The sequence below is a fragment of the Cynoglossus semilaevis genome, chromosome 19 (assembly GCF_000523025.1).
Source record: "Cynoglossus semilaevis isolate Cse_v1.0 chromosome 19, Cse_v1.0, whole genome shotgun sequence".
Lineage (NCBI taxonomy): Eukaryota > Metazoa > Chordata > Actinopteri > Pleuronectiformes > Cynoglossidae > Cynoglossus > Cynoglossus semilaevis.
Genome location: NC_024325.1, coordinates 7,950,144 through 7,974,761, shown reverse-complemented (window position 1 = coordinate 7,974,761; position 24,618 = coordinate 7,950,144). Strand labels below are relative to the sequence as shown.

At 39.5% G+C, this 24,618-nt stretch overlaps 2 protein-coding genes across 3 annotated transcripts in view; both read right to left on the bottom strand.

The window, feature by feature from the left end:
- Positions 1-2,492: 2,492 nt before the first annotated feature.
- Positions 2,493-12,460, bottom strand: slc43a2b (solute carrier family 43 member 2b). Of its 2 annotated transcripts, XM_008332692.2 has the most exons (14): positions 12,394-12,460; positions 11,230-11,511; positions 8,615-8,903; positions 8,445-8,500; positions 8,268-8,344; positions 6,516-6,608; positions 6,225-6,358; positions 5,751-5,947; positions 5,522-5,665; positions 4,705-4,837; positions 4,444-4,576; positions 4,217-4,290; positions 4,009-4,132; positions 3,762-3,923 (listed from the first exon to the last, which is right to left on the bottom strand). In XM_008332692.2, the coding sequence occupies exons 2-14, from the start codon at positions 11,387-11,389 to the stop codon at positions 3,762-3,764; spliced, it is 1,776 nt and encodes a 591-aa protein (XP_008330914.1). In that variant the 5' UTR covers positions 11,390-11,511; positions 12,394-12,460. The 2 variants fall into 2 exon arrangements, with proteins under 2 accessions (XP_024921206.1, XP_008330914.1); XM_025065438.1 differs by lacking the exon at positions 12,394-12,460 and having other exon boundaries at positions 2,493-3,923; positions 11,230-11,389.
- A 2,404-nt stretch (positions 12,461-14,864) lies between these two features.
- hephl1b (hephaestin-like 1b) overlaps positions 14,865-24,618 on the bottom strand; it is a 10,202-nt gene continuing 448 nt past the window's right edge. Inside the window, exons 1-20 of the mRNA XM_008332689.3 lie at positions 24,554-24,618; positions 23,136-23,380; positions 22,129-22,341; positions 21,685-21,870; positions 21,302-21,556; positions 20,887-21,055; positions 20,305-20,444; positions 20,057-20,188; positions 19,666-19,871; positions 19,180-19,324; positions 18,884-19,096; positions 17,905-18,121; positions 17,641-17,780; positions 17,159-17,284; positions 16,978-17,084; positions 16,634-16,868; positions 16,289-16,428; positions 16,007-16,160; positions 15,708-15,722; positions 14,865-15,434 (exon numbers count right to left, since the gene is read on the bottom strand). The exon at positions 24,554-24,618 is cut by the window's right edge and continues 448 nt beyond it. Of these exons, the coding sequence (XP_008330911.3) occupies positions 15,364-15,434; positions 15,708-15,722; positions 16,007-16,160; positions 16,289-16,428; positions 16,634-16,868; positions 16,978-17,084; positions 17,159-17,284; positions 17,641-17,780; positions 17,905-18,121; positions 18,884-19,096; positions 19,180-19,324; positions 19,666-19,871; positions 20,057-20,188; positions 20,305-20,444; positions 20,887-21,055; positions 21,302-21,556; positions 21,685-21,870; positions 22,129-22,341; positions 23,136-23,380; positions 24,554-24,618 (3,174 nt within the window). The 3' untranslated portion in view covers positions 14,865-15,363. The remainder of the gene's footprint in view (positions 15,435-15,707; positions 15,723-16,006; positions 16,161-16,288; positions 16,429-16,633; positions 16,869-16,977; positions 17,085-17,158; positions 17,285-17,640; positions 17,781-17,904; positions 18,122-18,883; positions 19,097-19,179; positions 19,325-19,665; positions 19,872-20,056; positions 20,189-20,304; positions 20,445-20,886; positions 21,056-21,301; positions 21,557-21,684; positions 21,871-22,128; positions 22,342-23,135; positions 23,381-24,553) is intronic.

Below are 24,618 nucleotides of genomic sequence, written 5' to 3'. Positions count from 1 at the left end.
AAAAGAGGGGAGGGGCAGAGAGAACCGCAGGCCCCAGCCGCGGCAGGGGGGGGAGGAGGAGGAGGGGCAGGATGAGGAGGGGAGGTGGTTAGTGACGCACGGGGCTTCATGGACACTTCTGACATAACAGAGAAAGAGGGAAAATAAAATAATGCACTCGCGCATGAATCTGACAGGTCACAGATGCAACACATGTTCATCCATTTTTAAATGTTTTGATTTGACATTTTGGTGCAAGTGTTGGAGCAACGAGGGTGAAAAAGTCATTGTGTTTATCATTTGTTAGGCCGTCCAATTAAAACATTGCAACACACTCCCCCAAAGAGTGAGATGAAAACACAATAGAAGTTTTATTAACAGGGTGAAATGAACATCCAACAAAAGTTTCCAATTTTAGCACACGTGAACATGGTCGTCTGTGACGCCACTGTATATGGGTTTACATTTGTGTAATGATACCATTAACGCAAAAGATTGAATTTAAAATTTTAAAACTACTATTTTCCCTCTGACCCCGTATCCTGTGTTCAGGACAGTGTCATCATTCTGTAAAACTGTTACAATCAAGAAAAAAACTGTACCAAAAATAGAGGGTCTGACTCACGGTAAGATAAAGAGTAATTGAATCTGGAGTCAATGTAACGTACGTACACAGTGTATATTTTTTTAAATTATAAATACTATTTACGGATTTAGAAATCGACATATGTCAAATGCACAACACAGAAACCACCAACCACGTCATTAAGAGTGACGTAGCAGGTGTCTCTGTCTTGGTACAGCCCAGATGCTAACGACTGAATCTTGTGTCCTCCATCCTCTGCGTCATCTCCGTCACAGTGACGTAGGGTGTGGGCGCTCATCATCAGAGTATATAAGGGCACGGAACAGGGATCACATTCGATGACGACAGAGACGCGCGACGCGTCAGTTCGTCGATAAAGCCTTAAAGTCCCCGCAAACATTGTTGATTACTACCGCAGCTACTGTCACCGGTGTCTGACATTATAGTCATGTTTAGTTTCATTTACAGGACGAACTCTCAGACGCGCAGGAATCCTCCTCAAACGTCTGGTCGCTGTCACGTGATGTGACGTCAGGTTAATAATCCGCAGTCACTGGCTGTGATTGTTGGACCTGAAATTACATAATGATCTACCGCTGCTGTATTTATAGCATCTGTGTCTGACTCTGCCAACAACAAAGCTGTCTGTAGAATAAGAAGGGAAAAAAAAAAAACTAATTGTATTTAGTCCTGTGTTTTGTCAATCTTTTAAATTGAGACAATTAGTGTTGCATCTAATTCCTTTTTTGGGATGAAGTAGTCTATTTTTTTATTTTAAAAATAAATCGTCTGTTACAGGAAATCTTTGACATTTATTTATGCATAATATTTTAGTCTAGGCTCATCTGCAATTATGTTTTTTTGTTTTGCTGATTTATAACAACAGGTTAAATGCTTCGCAGTACAGTTTCAATTGAATGGCATGACTGTAGATAAAGCTTAGCCTTTATTTTTTATAGTATATATAGGAATATAATTTATATAATATATTATAATACATATAACTTATTTAAGACCTTTTTTTAAATACAAAGGCATGTATCTTACCAATTAGCATTTTCTACACTATTAAACAGTTGTAACAGATGTAATGGATTTCTGAATCCAGAATAACACAGCATTACAGTTGTTAACCGCTGTAAGGGAACACAGAAAGCAAACAAAAAAAAACAAAAAAAAAAACAAGCTCCACTAGCAGCAGCAGCAGCAGCAGCAGCAGACAGCCTGATAAACCATTGTCCCGTTCTCTAGTATCCTCTCAGGTGGTGATATGGCTGAGGTGTCGGGTGTAGTGACAACCATGTGACGGAGTGCAGTGTCAGATGGCAGAGCGTTGAACTCGCAGACTGAAGCTAAAGGCTGGTGTTTGTTTAAAAGCTGTTTACAGTTCACTTTTTTCTGCATGTAGAAAAAAAAAATCAATAGTCAGCTCTTCAATTCTAATGTCAACTATTCAGGTACACCTGTACTGCTGGTGTGTACTTGTAACACATTTGGAACTGAGGTGCTGGAAACATAAATCAATCTCAACTTCAGGAAAAAACATTTGATGAAGATTTGATTAAAATACAGTTGAAGTGAGGTCTGGAATTAAAAATATAAATAAATAAACCAGGCATTTGTGATCAATGTGGTGGTGATGAATGTGTGATGACAATTTACACTTACTTCCCTTAACATCTGTTGTTAATACTGACCTCTGCTGGTTAAACGAAAATCTTGGAAAAACCTTGGAAAAAGTATCTTATCAAATTAACCCAACTTCAAGACTGATCAGAGATGTGACATGAAGGATCACTTTTCAATATCAAATAATCATAAAATAAAAAAATATAATAAAGATATACTTGATAAGCTGCCAACAACCTGATGAAATGTAAGCACGAACACTTCTGTGAGAAAGTAGAAAAGACCCAAAAAACACCCAAACCTTCAAAGAGATCAGCAGATCTTTATTCAACTAACCACCATAAAACTAGTGAACACCTGTTTAACAAAGAGATCGCTGTGAGCTGGATGTGAAATTAGAAGACGCAAACACAGGATGTGACATGCAGAATGCGTTTCAATGCGAGTCATTTGTGAAAATGTGGGGGGAAAAAAGTAAATACAATACAGGGATGCAAGAAGGAGGAGCTTGGAGTTAAAATATGGATATTAGTTTTCAAAGAGTGGCACCGGGAAAGAAGTGCTGACATGAGCTGTGTTGAGGAGTTAAAGTGCCGTACTTTTCGTCAAGTAGAAACAAAAAAAAACTTGTTTGAAAAGATTGTTCTTAAGAAGAGTGATGTCTGATTCATATTTATATGAACTAATTGAGGTTGTTAATTATTTCCTCACGTTGACTGTAGATTAGACATTTACTTACCAAATGTATTCCAAAAGGCCCAGTAGAACTATATTCAGAAGATAAAAATAAATAGATCTAAACATAGCTTTCATCAAAAAAGAAAAATCACATTCTGATGTTAGTGTTCCAGAATACTGCTACAATAAACACTGACATCCATCCAACAGTATACTCTGTGCCTTCTCTGTGATGTTAGCCTCATTTGTGGCATCATATTTAATCTTAAAAAACTATATTAAAAACACTTCTTCTGAGCTTCTTTTATAAAAATTCAGCTCATCAGCTTCCCATCAGCCTCCTGTCACTCTTCGACGGTTCACTCACCTGATGCTGATCAGTCTAAATCTACAGTGGGTAGCACCACATCTTAGGATTTAGGGACAGCATGATTTCAATTTAACAATGTTAAAGAATAGAAAACCTCAAGCAGTGTCATAATAAAATGGTAAAAACGCAGCAGGTGTCTTTTCTGGTCCCGCTGGATTCACGACAACATAACGCACTTTTCATTTCTCCTTTCTACCTCAGTTCCGAATTACAAATCAGACTTGACACGAGGCAGAGCTGCATCGATGTGGTTCTCAGTGAGGGAGGAACATAAAGAGAATTCAGAGGACGTGGGGGGAACACAGAGCACAGATGTCTCTTTCCTTTCACAGTCTTGTCCTCTTTCTCTTTTCTTCTTCCTCTTCACGATCACTTTTCTCCTCAGCAACTTTTGTATCAGCCATAGGCCTGGTGAGATTTTGGAGGTTGATAAATGTGATGACTAGAATTCCATCATTGGATCACCAATGTCTCTCAGGGAAAAAAACAACCCTCGTCTGTTTCTTTATTGACTCTTCCCTAGACGAAGGCCTCGGGGAGATCACAGCCGTTGACTTTGATGTAGATCTTTGCGTTGTCCTCCTTCTTCTGTTGCTCCTTGTGGAGGTTCCGCCTGTAGAAGAGCAGGAAGAGGGGCAGCAGGAAGCCCAGCATACTGAGCACCAAAAGTCCGATGTTGACCTGGAGGATAACGGGAGTTAGTGGAGTTCAGGGACCTCAAAGGTGTTCAAAGGTGTTTCGTGTGCGAGTGTGTTGAAGTTTTTACCCAGAACGGATCTCCTTTCAGTGGTCCCATCATGGCCAGAAACAGAGGCTGCTGCAGCAGAGCGAACACAGCACTGACCAGGGACTGCATTCCTGTCAGACTCCCAAACTGGGACGAGGGATACCTGCGGAGGGAGAGAGAGTTAGAAAACTCGAGTTAGAAGATGAAGATAGTACGTGAATGTTGATGAATGTACAGTGAGACTTACACAGCTGCATAGAGGCCACCAACTGCAGAATGAATGAATCCTCTCACCACAGTGTGGAGAACAAATGACACAATCTGAGGGGAAGAAAGAAATATTTGTCAAGTTTATTCTGCAGGGTATTTATTATTGTCATCAGTAATTTTACAGATCTAGAAAGGTTTGTGCAATAATAATAATAATAAAATTACACTGATAATTTTGCATAAAAGCGACCACTGTCCACTCACCTGCAGAGGGAGATTAGGGATGAGACAGGTGATTCCAAATCCTACCAGTAGGAGGTTTGTGAGAACGAAAGCTCTTAAGGCATTGGTGATTTTCTGGGTCTTTTTGTCTCTACGTTTTTTCTTTGGGTCTCCCCTGGTGAACAAATCGAGCCACACATTATTTTTTTTCATGTACACCTTCCTTGTAGGAGCGCTCCAAATATTCCACAACAAAACAGCGGTTTAGTAGTTCGTGCGTGGCCGCAGTTAAATGTGACTCACTTTTGGCAGGGTTCCTTTTCCTCTGTTCCATCATCACACTCCTTCAGCTTCCAGTCCATAATCTGACCAATCACAGGAGTGGTCATCAGGCAGAGCAGCTGCAGGACGCCGAAGATAGATGAGTACAAACTGACTGTGAGAAAGAAAGAAAAAAAAAACAAAGAGAGGAAGGATAAAGAACTGACTGTGAGAAAGAAAGAAAAAAATAAAAACAAAGAGAGGAAGGATAAAGGAAAAAAAAGACATTATTAGGTTATTTTTTTTTTGAGGACTTAAATAATGAATCATGTGATCCTACTCATGTGTGCTTCACCTTCGCTGACAGTCAAAATGAGTTAATAAGTACAACTAATGGTATCTGGGGATTTCAGACTAAAGCTAATGGAGAGCTGAAGGACGAAGTCACTGAACAGTGAAGGTCACATGACTAATAAAAGAGGTGGCTTTGAACAGTGTTAGGTGGTGAAGGCGGGTACATTAAAGTTTTAACGTTTCTAAGAGTTGTTAGTTTGAAAGGTAACAGTCTGGGGGTTTAGTACTGGTCAACTCTACGCTTGTTTTCTTACCAAGTTCCATTCTCTCCACTGAAAAGGACAATTAAAGTCACATAAGTTCAGCTGCTTTTATCATGAGTCTATGTCATTATGTAGAAAACAATAGGTCCTCGACCAGGGGTCTCAAACTCCGGGCCCACAGGCCATTTTGGGCCCGTAATCTCACCCACATCTGGCCCATGACAAGATGTCAATCATGATGTAATCTGGCAACAGTTTGTTTGGGTTTGAGACCCCTGATCGACACACATACAGTACCAGACCTGTGTTGAGGTCTCCATCGCTGAGAGACTCCAGGACACTGTTCATGGCTCCCATGTAGAACAGAAGACGAAGCTGAGTCACAGACATGGTCACCAGGCTGAGCATGAAGAGGGGACTGATGATGCTTTTCAGGAATGATTGGGCTGCAGAGGAGAAAACACCAAGAATGAATCGATAGAATGGAATGTGTAAAGCTGACTAAGTCCAATGGTGGGTCTGCAGTCGTACACTCCTGCTGTGGTTTGCTGTCCATTTCCAGGTCCATGGTGGAGAGGCACAGCTTGTGTCCGTCTTTAGTGGCCAGCTCCTTCTGCTTCAGACTGCTGCCTACACTCAGCCGACGGCCCACTGTGGTCACTTGTTGGTAGAACTGCTTCCCTGTGATTTTGTGGTCAAAGCCCAGCCAGCTGAACTTGATCTTCACACTGTAAACAAAGGATGAAAAAAGTAAAATTATATTTAAAAAAAAAAGTTAACACATAAATCAATAAATCAACAAAATGTCAGGACAGCTAAAAAAGATTTTCTGCTGAGCAAGACTTGTAAAAGTTTCGATGAGGTCGAGTGATGAGTGTGCAGTTGGACTTTAACCACGTGTTACATCACCACTGTTAGACTGACTGATGATGTGGCTAACTCTCTTCTTCTATGTCCACATTATTAGTTGAACTGTTTTTAGTGAGTGACATGTGTGGTACTGACGTGTAGTCCATGTCCTCTGGTCCAGGGAACGGCTCCAAGGGCCAGTTGAAGAAGCAGTTGAGGAAGACCAGGCCAGCACAGGCAGCCCACACCACCAGGATGGTGATAAAAGGTACTCCAAAGTCATAGATCACCTGTGTGGAACCAGGACAACAATTACAAAACATGAAACAGACAAGAAGTAAAAAGTATCCCAGTGAAAAAAATATGCAGTAAAACAGTTAGGTAAGATTTATAGATGCAGTAAAATATCTGAGGAGGTGGGAAAATGTGCTGGACACTAGTTCTTACCTTGACCCCTGGGAAGGTAACAGCAGAGGAGGCGTAGGAGCCAATCATCAGGGCGATGAAGGTGGAACGCAGGTCCCCGAACATGCTGGGCAGCTGGAGAGAAAGGAGACAGAAAACTCTGAATTCCACAGCATTACAATCTGTACTGATCGTGCATTTTGACAAGTGAATTAAGATATGCAGCAACCAATTAAAAACAAGGTTAGGAGCAGAAAAATGTCACAGGGGTAAAAGTAGGATGACAGTCAGAAATAAAACATTTAAGACAGACCACCACTAATAATAATAATAATAATAATAATAATAATAATAATAATAATAATACATTCATGCGAGAGATTATATTTTTCTTGGATGTTGAAACAGAAGTGAAAACGTGACCCAGCGTCTGACCTTCAGCAGGTAGCTGATGTTGACTGCAAGATGTTGCACAAGAAAGAATGACTCCTAAGTCTTAAAAGTCACAATCAAAGAGTCAACAGGCAACTTGAAGACTAATAATTAACCCCACACGGAGGCTTCTAGGTGCAGCTCAGGGAGGAGAGTAATGGAAAGAGGACATAAACATGTTTTTTTTACCTCTCCTTTTTTCACACTGTAGGCTTTCTGTGTTTTTTTACGGCATCGTTGAGATTTAAGCCTGTGGCAGCAACTGATGGGAGATTTAGGTGAACGCGACAAAACCACATGGGAAACACAGTGCAGCCTGTGGTGGTATATAAATTGAATTATGTGTGGACAGATTTACTGGAGCGAAGCCACTTTGTTGTGAACAGCATCACCATGGTACGACCCAGGACTGCCGTGCATGTCGCTATAACCTGAAGTGATGGCAGGAGGGAGGGAACAGGAGGATGAGGAAGGCCAGGGAAAGAATGCAGAGGAGTGCTCGGCGTGGGGGGGGGTGACCCTTTGAACCCTGGGAATTCACTGGTGTTGTTCTTTTTACTGCAAGTGCTATGGTTATATAATTATGTAAGAAAAGTATCAGTGGCCCTGGGAAGATGTTGAGTAGTACTGCACTGTATATGAACAACAACAAGTATATGATTTACAACAACAAAAAATGGCACACAAAATATGCACTAAAAAATATCCCTGCATTCTTTTAGTGTTTGTAAAAAACAAATCTAAAACTTCTTATTATTGGCTTTTAACATTTAGCATTAAAAATGATGCATAAAGTACATTTGTTTGGTGTTTTCCGTTCCGGGTTCCAGGTTCTTGGTGAACAGTAAATGCAGCAGGTGGTTATAATGAGCCACTGTGTTCATTTGTGTCTCATTTTCTCTCTCCAATCAGTGCATACTTACTGATTTTCTAAGCACAGCTCAGTCGCTGACGGGAACACTGAGTGCTGAGAGAGGAGTAAGCCAAAAACAAGGGGAAGGGCGGAGTGCCAAACAAGAGGGAGGGGGGATTTATTTGGAGTGACGATATCACGAAAACCTGTGAACTATTATAATAGCAGCAGAGACAAAACCCTTTGCATACTTTCATAATTAAGTTGTGCCAGATTTCCAAACCATGAACTTCAGTTGGGCCACAGGTTTGATGACCTGTCAATTGTTATGAAGATGGCAGACATTTTGAATGATTTGCCGAGCAATATATTTTAGCATCTCTCAACCTTTCTCTAATGACCACAGGCTGGTCCACTCTGAGGTTGAGATTTGAGTAGCATTACATACATAGACATTGCAGCATTTGCTGCAAAAGCAAAAAAAAAAAAAAGAAACTGCAAATACTTACTGTAAGAGAGGTGAAGGTCATACACATGCCCCCGAAGCCGTTGAAAGTCAGGGCGATGAAGATAAGGACAGAGAGTTCTGGGAAGGACACACATTGGGTCAAGTTTGTCAGTAAACAAATGAATGTCTTTGAAAATCAGTACAACCAGGTCTAAATGGTTTTTCAACACAAACCTACCGTTAGGTTGATAAGCTCCATAAGCAATGAGAAGACAAGACAGCCCGAAGCAGGTGCTGAAAATGGATACAAGTGTCAGATGTTTCAATAGGTCAGATAAATCATAAGTCATTTATAGAATAATAATTTCTTGCTCCATGTGATTCTCAAAGTGAGGTCTTCCTACTCACCTGCCCAGCAGACGTAGCTTGCGAGGCCCATATTTATCCATCACGATGCCCAGAGGCAGTGTAATGGCTGAGAGTAGGAAGGAGCCCACAGTGAAGGCCAGGTTCAACATCTCATCCTGCTCCTTACAGATCAACCAGCCGTTCATCCTCATGGGCCCATCTGGTGGCACCAGGGGTCTCATCTCGACCCCGTCCCCCAGCCCCACCACAACGTCATCGTAATAGTCTGAGTATTCATCGGGTGTTGGCGTGGGCTCAGGCAGGGACAGATTATAGCTGGAGCTGTTGCCTGAGGAGAAGAGTGGACAGATTTATGGAACATATAGAAAAAAACTGTTGTCCACAAACCAGAGCTACTTCATGTTTCAACCTATTAGCCTCAAAATTGGGTAATTTCTGTTTCTGGGGTAATTTAATAAAATTCTTTTGCTGTCTGCTAGCTAACTTTCCTGAGTTAACGTTAGCTATTTTGGTTGATTTGTAACTGTTAAGTTTGTAGCACTTTTGACTAGTCTAACAATGATCCTGTACAACTGGGTTATCTTTAAGCTAACAGTAGGTTATTGGATAATGATTTCTGACCAAAATCTTTAGCTTTTCTCTCATTTCTTGGCATTTACCTAGCTACTTAGCTAACCAGCTAACCTTTTCTAGTGAATTTACCTATTTGGGGCTAACTTAACATCAAAAATGTACTCCATTTTCGGGCTAACCTCTGTGCTATGTACAAACAGATAACTTTGCTACATTTGCTTTACTAGTAAGTAAAATAAAATTGGGGGAAAATTAGTTGATTTTTTTTCAGCTTAAACAGTTTTTCTATTAAATAGAATATTCAGGGACAGTGCTGGGCTTTTTAGAACATTTGTAGTTTCTCTTTGTACAGGTGGTACCTGAGTATTTTAACCTTTGACCTTGTCACCTGTGGCTACCCAAATAGTTCGGACATATTATCCAAATATTACACATCACTGCTTTACATCACGTGGGTAAACTTTGAATTTAGGGTCTTTGTTTACACACCTCATCATGTACAATGACAAATAGTCCTGCATGTGTGTACCTTAGACTCACAGATAGACGAAAGTGACAATCTGTTTTTATGTTGGAATTCCATGGATCAAATTGATAAGATGGTATTCGCAATAAATGTCTCCTTATCTCCATTACAATGTGATAGTGTGAAGGTTCAAGGGAGGACGGGCAGTAAACAAATGGATGTCTATACTAAACTCATTGACACCTTTGTGACAACTTCGTGGCCAGAGGAGAGAACTCTGATGTTAGCACGTGCTAAGCACGTTGACATGCTTCACAACAAAGTGATGCGCTCTTGTTCAGTAACACTTTTGAGAGATACAGCGCCTCACCTAAAAGAATGTACTTATCAGTTCAGTAGTAAAGCATTACCCTCTGGGTTCACTGTCCTCCTCATATAAAAGAAGCCTAAATCATATCTCTGCTGCATGTGCACAAATCCCTAATCTCCACCTCACCTTTTTTTCTCCCATTTTTATTACTGTCAGCTCAAGTGTGGTCTGATTTCTACTGTTCATCACTTTCCTATCTGTCTTCACCGCCTCCTCAATCTTAATCTGTGGACTTTGAACTTCCATATTACTGGTCATAAACTGTGGTGGCGGTGGAGCTCTCAGCCACTCGACCACATGTCACATGTCAGGATAGAGAACTGAGCTGGTTCAACTGTTACTCTCTCTCTCTCTGTCTTATGTCATCAGAGGTAGATAAGATTACTATGACAATGCTGCAGGAAGTGAACCTTCCATTAGGGTTGCTATAAATGCCCAAAGACGTATTAATGTGTTCTCACAGAAAATTATCAGTATATCATCACTGATTAATGTCAATAATTGAAAATATTTCAGACATTAAATTATAGGATATGTTCCACAAATGATCAATAAAACATCCTTAAATATGATTAAAGTTATACATTTCTGACTTATTAGTTAAATATGATTAAAGTTATACATTTCTTATTAATCTCATGAATCTTATTAATCTACGCTTTGCTCAAAAATGTATAAAACATGCATTTATTCAGATATTATTCTCTCAATCAGTCTCTTAATTTAAAGGGATTCATCAATTTATTCTTGTAATATAAATATTGCCAAATATTTTCAGTTTAAAATTCTAATCTTTATCAGGAATATGAGGCAGAATCTCTTCTTTTCGTAAACTTGAACTATTAAACTAGAGATATTATTTTGCAATTGCCTCATTCAAAAAATAACGTTTTGTAACTCCACCATATATAACAGTCATCCATCTGGTAACCCTACTCACTCTTATATATTCACAAGGCCAGGTTTAATCTTATGGGCACCTCTTTAAAAACAGATAAGAGCCCTTTCAGGTAATTCTTTTATTCTTCTTAAAGAATGGACGAGGTGAGTGGGGGTGTTCATTTACAGCCTTTAAATACGAATTGGCCTCTGATGAATGTCTTCATTTAAATTACCTGACAACAAAGACAGCAAGTTTCATGAGAAAAGGGAAGTCCAGTTCCCAAGGATTGAGCAACTGTGACTGAATTAAAAAAAAAAACTACAGCCAGGGAGAATGTGGCAGAACACACACTTGTGACTCACCTTCGTCGTTGCATAGGTAAGAGTAGAAGCCCTCAGATTTGAGCATGATGAGGAGAGATCCCCATCCCAACAGCACAGCAGAGAAGAGCAGATTCTCAACAATGGCCGTCACTGCCATCCACCAGCGCCTGGCGAAGGCTGTGGCCAGGGTCGGAGGCATTGTTGGAAGGAAGGTGAACTACAGACAGGAGAAGAAAGGCAAGACGAAGAGGGAGAGGAAGAGCAGCAGAGAGGGAAGAGTCGTCCTGACTGACCCAGGATGGAGGAGCCGTGATCACTTATCTGTGAAGTGGAAGGGGGAGGTTTTATAGTTAGCCTATCAATGAAATCAGTGGACAAGAGAAGTTTTACTTTTTCTTAATCACATAATTTATAAAAAAAGATTCAAATGTAACCTAAGGAAATTGGTTGACCAGTTAACATGTATTTTCCAAATAAGAGCTAAACACATTTATGCTAAAACTAAACTAAACTCACAGTAATGAAGAGAGGCGAATTATTAACTCTACTGCCAGTACAAAGATCATGACATCACTGCTGCAGGGACAAAGAGCTTACATCACGTTACAGCAACATAACTAACTGAAGCAGCATCCACACAAGTTTGTGCTGTTTAGTCAGAAAACTGGATCAAACTGGACTCAGAGAGAAATTTGGGGCTCCCTCACTTCCCCCTCATCTCATGGCCTCTCTATCTGTGTACTCTCTCTCTCCCTGCTCCTCTTTATTCCTACACAGCCCGTAAATATGTTCTCAGGCTCATCGAAGCGCGACCAGCTTTTCTCTGTAATTACTTGTTGTGCATCCAAAAACAAAAAAGCTGCCAGACAAACAGCAAACAAATCGGCTTACTCAGATCATTTTTTTTTCTTTTCTCTCCATGTACTTTTACATGTTCTCATAAACAATCTCAACTACTACAGTAAAAGAATAAAACTGAATTGTTAACTGTAAATAACATTAAACAATAAAATACTTAGCCACGTAAACAAACTGTGATACAAATATTCACTAGCAAATGTTACTTTGCTTTCAGTTAAACGATAATGCATACATTTCTGAAGATTATGATAGAATTCAAATATACAACCTGCATATTAATATATATATATTCTGTATATACCTCTACTACAGTAATACACGTATACTACATGTGATATTTACCTCTGCAGGCTCTAAGCAGCAGTTTCCAGCTCCACACTCACAGATGTACTCTGGTCGTTTAAAAGACTACTTATCTGTGACAAGTCAGTTTTATATACTGTGGTGAGCTGCACATGGCGCCCCCTATTGACTCGTGTGAGGCCAACCCCTAAAATGACCTTTAATGTTTAGTTTCTTTAGGATGGCACAGGTTGATTTTATCAAATCCACAGTGCAATGGGAAATCTGAAATGCTTTAACCAGGAACAGTGGAAAGGGTTAATCAAGCAAAACAAAGTCTGGTTGAAAACATAATGGACTTTTTTAGATACGGTGCTTCGGCAGCTGTTAAGGATCAATGAGAAGAACTGATAAAAGGAGGCTGAGGCCGTGTTTACCATCTAATGTACGTAAAACATTTACCTTGGAGTTTGTTTTTCCTGTTCAGGGAAAGCAGTTCAGCTGGATCTAATGAACTGGATTTATTTCATTTTAAATAGTTTATCGATATTGTGTAATGAAATGATCCAGATAGTTTTCCTTTTATATATATATATATATAATTATAGTAAAGTAAATAAAATAACTTCTTTTTTTACCAGTAAAACATTAAACAATGTTTAAAAGTCCAAACAATAGGATCAGTTCATCAGTAGTTTATTAATTGACTTAAATCTCAATAATTGTTCAGGTAAAAGCTAGTCTGGAAATCAGATTTGTTCTTTTTTAAATTTGTGAAAGCGAAGGTGATGTCATCAGCAAACTGGAAGTGAAGATCGCTTTTCCATGCCTGAAACTCCATTGATGGTCCGCTAACAGCGTGTCACGCTGAAACTGTAATCAATGCATGTAAATCAGTCTGTGAGTGGACACTCATCTTGTCCAAACAAACAATGATATGGTAATGTGTGGTAATGACTGTCATCAATGCCTCTGATTAAAGGTAAAGCCACAGCGTTTGAAATTCAAACCAACCTGTTTTCTGGGGTTTTTCCAAAACATGTTTGTGACATGAATCCATTCCTCTATCAATACTTAATGAACCAGACAGGACGTCAGACATTCAAAGATCAACGGGGTCACATTTTTGCTGATGTAACTGCTCAGATCTAACGGTTAATTACCAACCCAATACAAACACAATCTGTTATAATTCTCCTGCTTTATCAAAAGGCATTCTAGCACAGATACTATTCTCCTGCTTTATCAAAAGGCATTCTACACAGATAGATCAATACTAATAATAATATCGGACATTCAAAAGACAAGTATTTATTTAAAAGTATTTTTATAGAATAATATCTTTAATACTTAGAACCGTGGTTATTAGCAAGGATTCTACCATCTTTCTGTATGTGTTTATATTTTTCCTTGTTGCAAATGAACAGGTAAATATGCAAACATTTGTGGTACAGGTGCTCAATAGACGGCAATATAGCAGCTCGTAAAAGCTGCAAAGCTCCCAGTGAAATATAAACATTTTACTTGGAGTGTTAGCTTAGCCTAGCCTAACCTTGGACTGACTTTGTTTGTCAAAACTTCAGATGAGCAAACTTATAATCTATGTAAATGAAATTGATGGATGGGAGGAGTAAACATGTACAGCTTCAAAATTGGAAGTTTATGTTGGACTTGTTGCATAATATTAGCATTATAGCACACTGAAGTTGGAACGGTTGGCAGTAATAAATGTTTATTCAATATTTCCTTGTTCTTCTAGAACAGCACACTTGGGCAAAATGCGTATTTAGCACCACCCAAAGGCCACCACCGGCCTAAACAGCCCAAATATAAAGCATCAACCATGTTAGTGAGCACACAATAAGCTGCAGTTAATTTGTAATAATTATTTGTATATTTGTGTATAATAATTTGTGAACTTCTTCCTATTACATTGCTAAATTGTGAGCATTATCACTACAGATTCTCTACAATAGAAATGGTGTGCAGTATTTTGAAGTCAGTAATGTGGTGTACAATATGTCCTAATGTGTCCTGTAGCTGATTTAGAATCAGCAGACTAATCCAAGATCTTTCTGTTGTTGTTCTTATCAGATTTTTATCAGATTTTTCATATACACATACAGAATATTTCTCTTATCTGAATTCAATTCCTTTTATCGTAAAGTTATTTTGTAACTCTTATGGCTATTTATTACTTTAACATTCTTTCTTCAAATTTATATTTTATATATGCCCTGAACTTCAGGGGTGCGGATTTACTTTTCTTGTTTTGTTGAAAATAACGCCATCTTGTGGTGTTATATATACCTGACTCTGCTTTGTCCTGTACAATGTCTTGGGAGCGGGGTACACTCTGATAGACAACCGTTCACACTTATGATCGACACTCACACCTATGGGCAATCTAAAGTGTATAATTTACATAATCCCCAGTCTACATGTTGTTAGACTGAGAGAGGACGACAACAGAGAAAACCAACAAACACGCAAAGTACTTACAAACCCAGTACAGTCAGAGCAAAATTAACAACACTTCTGAAATTATGTGTTATATTTATTGTGTATTCTCACTTGTAATATGAAATGTACATCAGTACTTGGTGGGAGCAGCAACACATTAAACAATGGGCCTCATGTAAGAGACACAATAGGAAAAAACACTACACAGCAGACCACATATACAAGGTTTCCTGTTTACTTTAAGTTAAGTGAAATGGTTGTCATTGTTGCACAGCACACCACGAATTGTTTCCACTGCATTTAACCATAGTCAAGTGCGTTGGGAAGAAAGTATGTGGGGGCAGTTCATGCTCACAGCACCTCAGTGGCTGGTGGATTCAAACCTGCGACCTTCTGGACACTTTCTTAACCACCAGGGCCACCACTGCCCTAATGTCTTACTCTTTTATACCCTACATATACATATACATTACACTTCCTCCACCAAATATACAGTTTGCAAAGCATTATCTTTGTCCCTGAGTGGCTTTAAGCGCTTAAATGTGGTAACGTAATCCTCCGGTGTCTTTAGCAGAATTCAATCACAGCGATGAGACCAAATATAAACAGGAGCAGCGGTGTCACTGTCCTTCTGTTAGCTGCAAAAAAAAAAAAAACATAACATGATGATATTAGAGAGAAAGGAAGGAAGGAAGCCAGAGATAAGAGAGGACTGGCATGGAAGTAGGAAGTGCAAGAGTTCAAAACCTGCTGACCCTTATTGTTGTTATATCATAGGGAGGGTTTCCAAATGAGGTGCAGAGGGTTACTCACAAGTCATGATCCATTCTCTATTTATAATAATAATAACAACAACAATAATAATAATAATAACAATAATAATAATAATAATATCGTACTTAAGTGCTTACCATTTGATACGGTTTCTGGAAGAGAAAAAAAAAACATTGTGGTAATGTAAACCATGTGCAGATTAATATATGACTCAATGATATAGGGTTTATTTCAGACAAAATTAAGAATGTTGCGAATCACAGCCTAGAATATGTTTTTAAAAATGAATGGTCATCAAAAATGAGGATTTTCAATGCTGTCTTTAATCCGATTGTCTATGAAATCATTCTACGAAACATGATGTGCAGTTTAGGTGTCCTTTTGTAGTAAAATGTAAAAATAGGGATGGCTCATGACATTGTGTAAGCAAACACACCTTTGATGGTGAAAGTGGTTTCCATGCCAGCGTGGATGTGATCGGTCACATGACAGTGAAGCAACCAAGTCCCTGGGTTACCAGCAACCATTTCCACAGTCCGGAAAGTACCGGGGAAGAGATCTAAGACGTCAGCACGGTGGACATTATCTGTCTGACTCATTGTAGAGTGGGAGAGGAAGAAGGGAAGAAAACAAACAATATTTAAGGGAAGTTAACACAAACAACAGTGATTTCAATTTTTCTGTTCAGTCCACATCGTACAGTTATAGTGAACATTACCTTGTAGGTAAATGTCTCAGCGTGGAAGTGAACGGTGTGCATGTCTACTTCGTTACCCATGCCCAGCAGATACCAGTCAACCTTTTGACCCTGTGTCATCACCAGTCCGTGGAGGTTACCGTACAGCTTCCCATTTATACCTTTGATTTGCAGTGTCATAAATAAAGTTTGCCAAGAGGTCACAGCAGTGCACAGGGAAGAAGACATAAACATAACAGAAATATCATACATTTAGATTATATTGGATTTACACTGCGTTAGTAGAGGTCACATTTGATCTTTTCTTTTTCTGTTTGCTTCAGGATGACCTCGAAAATACCTTTCTCCATCATCCTAATCTCTTACCATGCATCATGTTACTCTCTATAAAGTCTTCATCTTCGACTAAGCGACCGGGCTCAATGTTAAGGTATGTTCTGATGTTGTCATCCAAGTACCAGGAGTGGTTTTCATCATGAACCATGAAGAGCAAAGCAAACTCCTTTTCTACATCAGTCCTCCGTCTGCTCAGCCCTTCACTTTGTTGTAGAGTTCCAGGTCTGCATATCACCAGAGGCCCCAACAGACCACTGTAGAGATCCTGAACATAAACACATCTACACATTTAACAGATTTGACCCCTGGCGGCTGTGGAGCTCAATGTTCAAACTGCCAAAGTTTTTGTTTCTATGTGACTAAAGTATGCGTACCTTAATGTAATCCACAGTGGAATAGTAGGCATAAGAGATGCAGTTTGGATCTGAGACCCCAGGCCCAGAGCTTTCAGGAATATCCCATGTCAACTCCAGTATGTGACCTGAAGAAAAAAAGTTCTGTCCTTTAGCACTGGTGTAAAATCACATTTAAATTAAATTCACTCTCAATTCTCACCTGGTTTGACGTGACTGTGTGCCCCACTCGCTCTGACTCCATGGGCAGAGATGGAGTAATTTCTAGTGGCTTTGTTCTTGAATGTAATCACAATCTGCTCCCCAACCTCCGCTTTGATAAGTGGGCCTTCAAGTGAGGAAAAAAGAAAAATTCAACATCTCCCTGCTTTGTCTGTTAGTTAGAAAGCTAGCTAAGCTAGCTACAAAGCACCAGACGTACCATGGATGAAAAAGAAAACTATCTAGCTATCTCACTACCCAGTTAGCTAGCTAAGATAGCTGCACAAATCCCTGCACCCTGAATCACGACTGTTAATACAAAAAGAGGATAACTACAGTAAATAAATAAATAAACATCAGTATAGGAATCAAAATAGTTTTTTATTTGACATCTGTGTGTTCTATTTAAAGATTAAAAATTATCTGTATCTACATGTTTTGCTGAATTGTGTTTTTTTCCTCATATACAGCAGCTGAACTTACCCAAGATTTCCAGGTGTTGTTGACTGGCATCCCGATCCTTCTGTACTTTGAAGCTTTCATCAGTGTATTCTCTGTAGACCACCTTCTTGTACCGCGACCCAATTGTGTATGGCCCTTTCTCCACAAAATGTCTGCCAGGACTGGGGAACATGCGCCAATTTGCTTCCATTAGCAAACAGTAATAAGTCTAGCTGCTAATCACACGCTGCGGCTGCTACGGTACATCAACACATCATGTCATCCTACAATTATTCTGACACACACCTGTCCTCCGCTGAGCCTAAGTGTTTCTTCAGCTGCCAGTCTCTCTCAGGTGAGTAGTCCCACTCTACTTCCTCAGCACTGATGAAGTACTGGACAATCCTGGTGGGCTCTGCCTCTGTGTGCCCGACTTTACGCCCTGGACACACGCCCACCCTGTACTGCTGCCTCATACCACCTGAGTAGTGGTCTGTAACCCTGCAGCTCACTTCATACACACCTGACAGGAGAAGAAGTGAAGGATTTAGATACACGACCAAATATGTTTATGACTCAATCCTACATTTAGCTTGTATTTTGTTTCCTAAGCAAAAATATGACTGTTTGGAATTTGACCCAGTAGAGGGCAGTAAATAATGGTGCTAGTTTGTTTTTAAAAGACCAGTGGGAAGGAAAGGGGATAACAAGGTGGAAAAGAAGGAAGAAGAAAAAGTTTAGGAAGGCAGGAGGAGGAGGAAGAAGTAGAACGGTATTAAGAGGAAACCAAATTACAAAAAAGAGAAGAAGAACTGAAAGAAGACCAAGAAAAGGATACGAGACGAGGAGAAAGGGAAGAAAACAAAGAGGAAACAGGGACAGGGAAGAAGACAAGAAAAAAACTGAGCTTCTGAGGTCATGCACTACCGTGAGAACTCTATATTTCTATATTTCTCAATAAAAATAAAATTAGTTAAAAGCTTTTCACAGCTATAATGAACCTATTAAATCTTGGGGGGAAATCTGTGCCACTGAGAGCAAATATTACTTTGCTAATTCCAACAATTTTTCCAGTGTGGGATCAATAATGTTCTCTCTAATCTAATCTCAATTCATTTACAAATCAAAAGTGTAGTTTTCTTCAGGTGGAATTAATCAAATGTCCTGGGTCATCTGAGGATCCTGTGAATCATATACTGTGAGAAATCCTACAGACAGACTTTGTGTTTGCACAGTGACCGCTGCTGTTTCCTGTGTGTGAATGTGAACTTGTGCTCAGACCAACCAGGGCTGCTGGGCTGCATGCTGACAGAAGCAGTGGTGTGAGGAAACAGGTTGACGGTGTCACGCGTTGTGCCCTGCGCCTTGAATGTGTTCCCTTCAAAATAAACTCCATGAAGGTCTACCTCGGTGCCCAGGCCAAAGATGTACCACTGAACTTTGTCCCCTGCACACATCTCCAAACCCTCCAGGTTCCCATACATAAATCCATTTACGGCTTAAATGAGAATGGTCAAAAAGAAGATTAACAAAAGAGGGATACAGCAAAATGGTGAGTATTTCATCGAGTAAAAACGTTACCATGCATCTTATTGGACTCCACAAAGTGATCAGACTCCTGATTTGTCTCGTTGCTGCCAAATGTCTGGATATTTACCTCCAAATACTGGCTCAAGTTTTCATCCATGACAGAAAACAGGAGGAAGAGCTCTTTGTCCACACCTTTCTATGAAGTGATCCATACACAATACAGACGATAACCAGGAAATGGAAGGACAAGTTTAGTTTTAAGACATCATTTTCAAACTTTAACAACAAAAATTGACAAAATCAAGTTTGTATCTTTTACTCTAGGTGATTTGTTCATGCTTACTGCACTGACTTGCAATGGCAATTTGCTTAATGAATGATTGATTAAGCCATTTTTTCCTTAGCTCATGCGTTTGTTCCAAATAGTAGAACAGTGTGTAAACCTTTAGAACTAGCAACTAGTGAAACGCAGCAATTTACTAGAACAAAGTTCGTTAATTTAATTAGTTTAATGAGTTCTTTAGAAGTTTCTACTACCTGGGTTCCAGTCGCTCCCAGTGTTCCTTTCTTGCACACAAGCAGAGGTCCCACTAGTCCAGAGTTGGTGTCCATGGTGGGGTCAGTGGCAGAATAGTATAAGTAGGGGATACAGGGAGAATCAGATGGAGATGGACCTTCTAGGACCTGCCAGTTGTAGATGAAAAGTTTCCCAGGACCAACATGGGAGCCAGGCTTGACAACACCTACAACAACAATACAAAACACAAATATAACACAGTACCATTTTGTGACTTCAACAAGCACTTTGTTTCTGCAAATCACCTCGAAAGAAATTACTTTGTTATTGCTATTAGGATGATTATGATTATTATTATAGGTTTATAGATTTAGATATAAATTACTAAGATTGAGTCGTCTGCTTTCCTACCGTCCTCATAAATGCTCCCCTGGAATGTTTTGTTATAGTGCACCCCGTGAGGCTGGATGCTATAGTTTCCATCAGCCTTATTGAGGAATGTCACTCTAATGATGTCTCCTTCCTCCCCCCTCAGTACAGGACCTGGTCACAAACAAAAATATCTGTAACTAGAGAGAAAAAGACTAAAAGAAAGACTCAGGTTAAAGATGAGAAAAACAGAGAAGAGACAAAAGACTAACAGTTTTGGGAAACTTTACCTAAGATTCCCAAGTGTTTCTGTTCTGGTGTTCTCTGTTTCCTAATGGTGAAGGTATCGTCTGTGTACTCCGTGTATATCACTTTCCTGTACTGACCTCCAATCCTTCCACAACATTTGCCAAAAAACACCTCAGAATCCCTTAAGGAAACGGTGACAGACAAGAAGGATACAGAGGATGAGAAATGTCCAGTAACAGAGACACGACAACGACTGAGACATTATCAACACCGTTTTGTACTAGACATCAAGAAGCTTCCCTGTAACTGGATCCAATAATGTCTGGGTCACTAACAATCAAAGGTGCCCACAGAAGACAAACGACTGAAACATCTAGACTTCAAGAAACATTTTCACACCAGTTACAATAGTTTTTTTCAGGCTCACCCAGCCTTGGTAACAATGAGCCTGTACTTCTTAAAAAACAGAGCCAGTGTTTTTGGGATGGGATTGAAAGTCTGTCAAAACACATCTGTTAAATACATTTGTGCAAACATTAAGATTTGGATTTGGGGTAAATATCAAATATGTTGTCTTTTTAGAGCTTGTTGTTCCCTCCAGTGTGCTGCTCATATCTACATACCTGTCAGGGTCAGTGAGGGACAGATCATCAATCAGATCCCTGCCAGAGGGAGCATAGTTCCACAGGACTTCCTCTGCTGCCACGTAGTAATCTCTTACAACACCATTTGTCACTGTGGTGTTGTCTTCACCGTCACATGACCTCACATCGTAAAATGCCTGCATCCCAGCTGGAAAAACAAATCTTAGTGTGATTAAAAATAGTATTTCTTAGGTGTCAGCTCTGTATGAAGTTTGTTGAGTAAATTTATCTGTTTCCACAGAGGACCATGGACATGGAGTGCACGGAATATAATATATCCCACGAAGACTTGTTACATCCTGCCCCTGACACCAAAATGGTGTCACCCATGTCAGCATTTCTGCTAAGCCACTGTAGACATGCAAGCAGAGAGGTCAAAGTTCAGCTTCCTTACCTTTCAAGTGGTGATTAACCTGGCAGGTCAGCAGCCACCTCCCAGTTGATCTGGGGATCATCTCAGCAGTCACAAATGTGGCTGGGAACAGGCTGAGGACGTCAGTGCGGTGACCACGGTCCAGAAGGGTATTCCCATGGAAATAAGCCGAGTGAATGTCCACCTCATTACCCATGCCAAACAAATGCCAGGCTACTCTCCGGTCTTGGCACAACTGGATTCCAGGCAGGTTACCGTACATGTATCCATTAATAGCTGTAGCACAAAAAAGAAAACAAAAATAAAGACATATATTTAATTTGCTTTATTTGATCAAAACTAACAATTTGATGTATTCCATGATTTAGAAGTTGAAGTAAAAGTTTATGAAGTTTAACTCTCACCGTGCATCAAGTTTGACTTCTTAAACTCTGGGTCGTCAAGATTAAGTACATTTAGATCAGAGATGTTTTCATCCAGGTACCAACTTGTGTTTTCATCGACTACATTGAACATCAAAAAGAAGTCTTTGTCTACATCATGGCGGGCTGATTCCTGGACAGAGTCGAGGTTTGTGTCTTTTAGGACACCTGCAGGGACATCAGAAAGGACTTTCAATATTTTCTTTTATGAGAAATATTTACCAAGCTGAGCTTTAGTCATCGTCAGCATCAGGAGTTGACAACTGCCCGTAAACCTCAGTGGACAAAAGTGTGGACACAGTACAGAAAGGTATTTACCATCATGTGTAAGAGAGAAAAACATTGAACATTCTTCCACCGTGTCGTCCAATGATGAATCAGTGATGGTAAAAAGCATACATCACATCACATGTCCACATATTGTACCTTTTTTACAAGTGAGTAGAGCCCCGATTAGCCCTGAAGCGATGTCCCTGGGAGCGTCTACGTGAGAGTGGTAGACCCAGGTCAGGCAGTTTGCATCAGCATCTGTGGGGGCATATTCTGGCCTGACCTCCCAGCGGTAGGTGAAGTTTCCTCTAGTAGGAATTGCGTCATCATCTTTCAACTGGCCTGATGTCCCATCTGGATAGAGGGCCCCTGGTGGCCAAATACCAAACTTTTTAGTAAACATATCATTATCTGTGCAGCAATGTCTTGCTTTATTAATTCTAATTCATAAATATAATGTGGCTGATAATTCAATTTTAAACATTTTCCCTTGACCTAATTTCTTTGTGCTCATTTATTTTTCAATATTATTAAAATAACTTGACAATGATTCAACCCAGCAGGTCTTCTTCAGTTCCAGGCACTGGAAAGTAATAAGAAAAATAAATCATTGGGTTGGTGTCTTTTCTTATCCAAAAATCACAAGCCAAATGACCAACCCCTGTGGGGTCTGTATACACACTCTTAGGTTTTATTTTTAGGTGTATAAAAAAGTTAATAAATACATAACTGACCTGTTTTATCTTTACAGTATCACTGCCACAGTGACCTCTGTACCATTTCCACATCATAACATGTTTCACGACATAGCCATCTGATTAGTCAGTCTTTTATTTTGCAGACAACATCCCATGGGGCTCCTATTTATTTCAAACATATCACATTCCTTCCTCTCCCTGATCATGGCCCTGATTAAACAACTGAATCACTTCATGGTGTAAGATCTCTGGACTGACAACCATTGTAAACTGGACAACTTCCACTTCCACATAGTTTCAGTTTCAGTTTCAGTCTCAGACTTCCCAGAAACAAAATGCTTTTGAAGAAGTAGGGGGTAGAACAGGCATGGGCAAACTAAGGGTTAAAACTGCAGATGTAGCACCAGGCCAGGCATTGATTGATAGGTGATAGATAAGTGGATAGTAATCCATGCCTGGACGTACCTTCTGCATTCTTCTCATAAAAAACTCCATGAGGATGCATAGAATAAGGTCTGGAGGCAAAGTTCATAAGGTGGACCACGATGACATCATCAACCTCTGCTCTCAGTACTGGCCCCAGGAAGCCGAGCCAGTTGGGATGCAAAGCTTGTTTGCTGTAGGAACCATCTGTAAACTGTCGGTACATCGCCTTCTTATAAATTCTGCCGATATTTTTGGAGTCTCTTTTCAGGAAAACAGATGCATATCTATCGAAAAGATAGAAAGAAGATGAATAAAAACAAAAATGGGTTCCAATTTAAAGAAGAGAGGATGTTGGTGGGACAAAACCAGAAGACAAACACAATACCAAAGCATTTCTTACATAGAAATTCCATAATAACATTACAACAACATACAGCATTCAATGAGCATCAGTTGTTATATGTGGAACGCATCAGAACAAATTGTGTGGTTGCAGCTTCGTACAATTACACTGCAGTGATTACATGCTGTTGTAACAGACTAAAGGTGGCAGCAACCGAAACTGATTGTTTCCCTTCATTTCACCTCAACCAGACAGTCAGTCACCATCCTGTCTGAGTTCCTAAATATACTCGGATTACTACACAGAGAGACAGAATGACACAGTTCCACAGCTGCTGACATTCAACAATTTTAAAATAGCTGTAAACTGTACAACAATGTACACAACATTAGCAGATACATCTTTAACTATAAAAGTTAATATTGAAAAATCTATCAATAAATAAATAAATAAAATTGAAATGTCACTCCCTCTTGAATCAGAAAGCTTTAGGATCATACCATGCACTGTATTTGTATTATTTTGTTTTTCTTCTTGCAAAAGAGTATAGTTGGATTTTAAAAATAAACCTGCTTATATTTATTTTGATTGATTTTATAATAATAGCAACATTAAAACACCCTCTGTATCTGTGTCAGTTTGGTTATCGATAACCAGAAGCAGAAGGCAACGTAGCCACTAAAACTCGATCAACTAAAGTAAAATACGCCACATTTTTGGCAAGAGGTTACATTGAATAATAAAATACTGTTTATATATAACATGTAGTAATCCTCAGTGAGTATATAGAAATCACCATATTTGAAATAGTATTACATAATATAAGATATGATTTGCCTGCCGCCAAGTCTGTCTGACAGAAGTATGCGCATTGTTTTATTTACTTGTATAAATTGGGTTAAACTTAAATATTTTTCAAGTTATTTCGGGTACTGTGTGTGTATATGCGTGCGTTATAACTGTATTCGGTGATTACTGCGATTGGAATGTTTTCATCCCTGTGAGCATTTTAGTATGTGGGTCATATCAACAGCATATGAATGTGTTTTGACATTTAGTATTTCGATGTCCACATCAATTACATATCAATTCACAGCGTTCCAAAAGAACTTACTCATCCTTTTCGATCAGTTGGCCGCTGAGCAGATTCTTTCCACTGGGTGAATAATTCCACGCGTC

Excerpts from the sequence above, each read along its gene's own strand:
- slc43a2b (XM_008332692.2), bottom strand. The coding sequence starts at position 11,389 with ATGCCTCCGACCCTGGCCACAGCCTTCGCCAGGCGCTGGTGGATGGCA. Across the intron at positions 6,609-8,267 it reads TGACCTTCACCTCTCTTACA|CTGCCCAGCATGTTCGGGGA; the intron begins GTAAGTATTTGC and ends CTTTCTCTCCAG. Across the intron at positions 4,838-5,521 it reads CGATGGAGACCTCAACACAG|TCAGTTTGTACTCATCTATC; the intron begins GTCTGGTACTGT and ends TCTTTCTCACAG.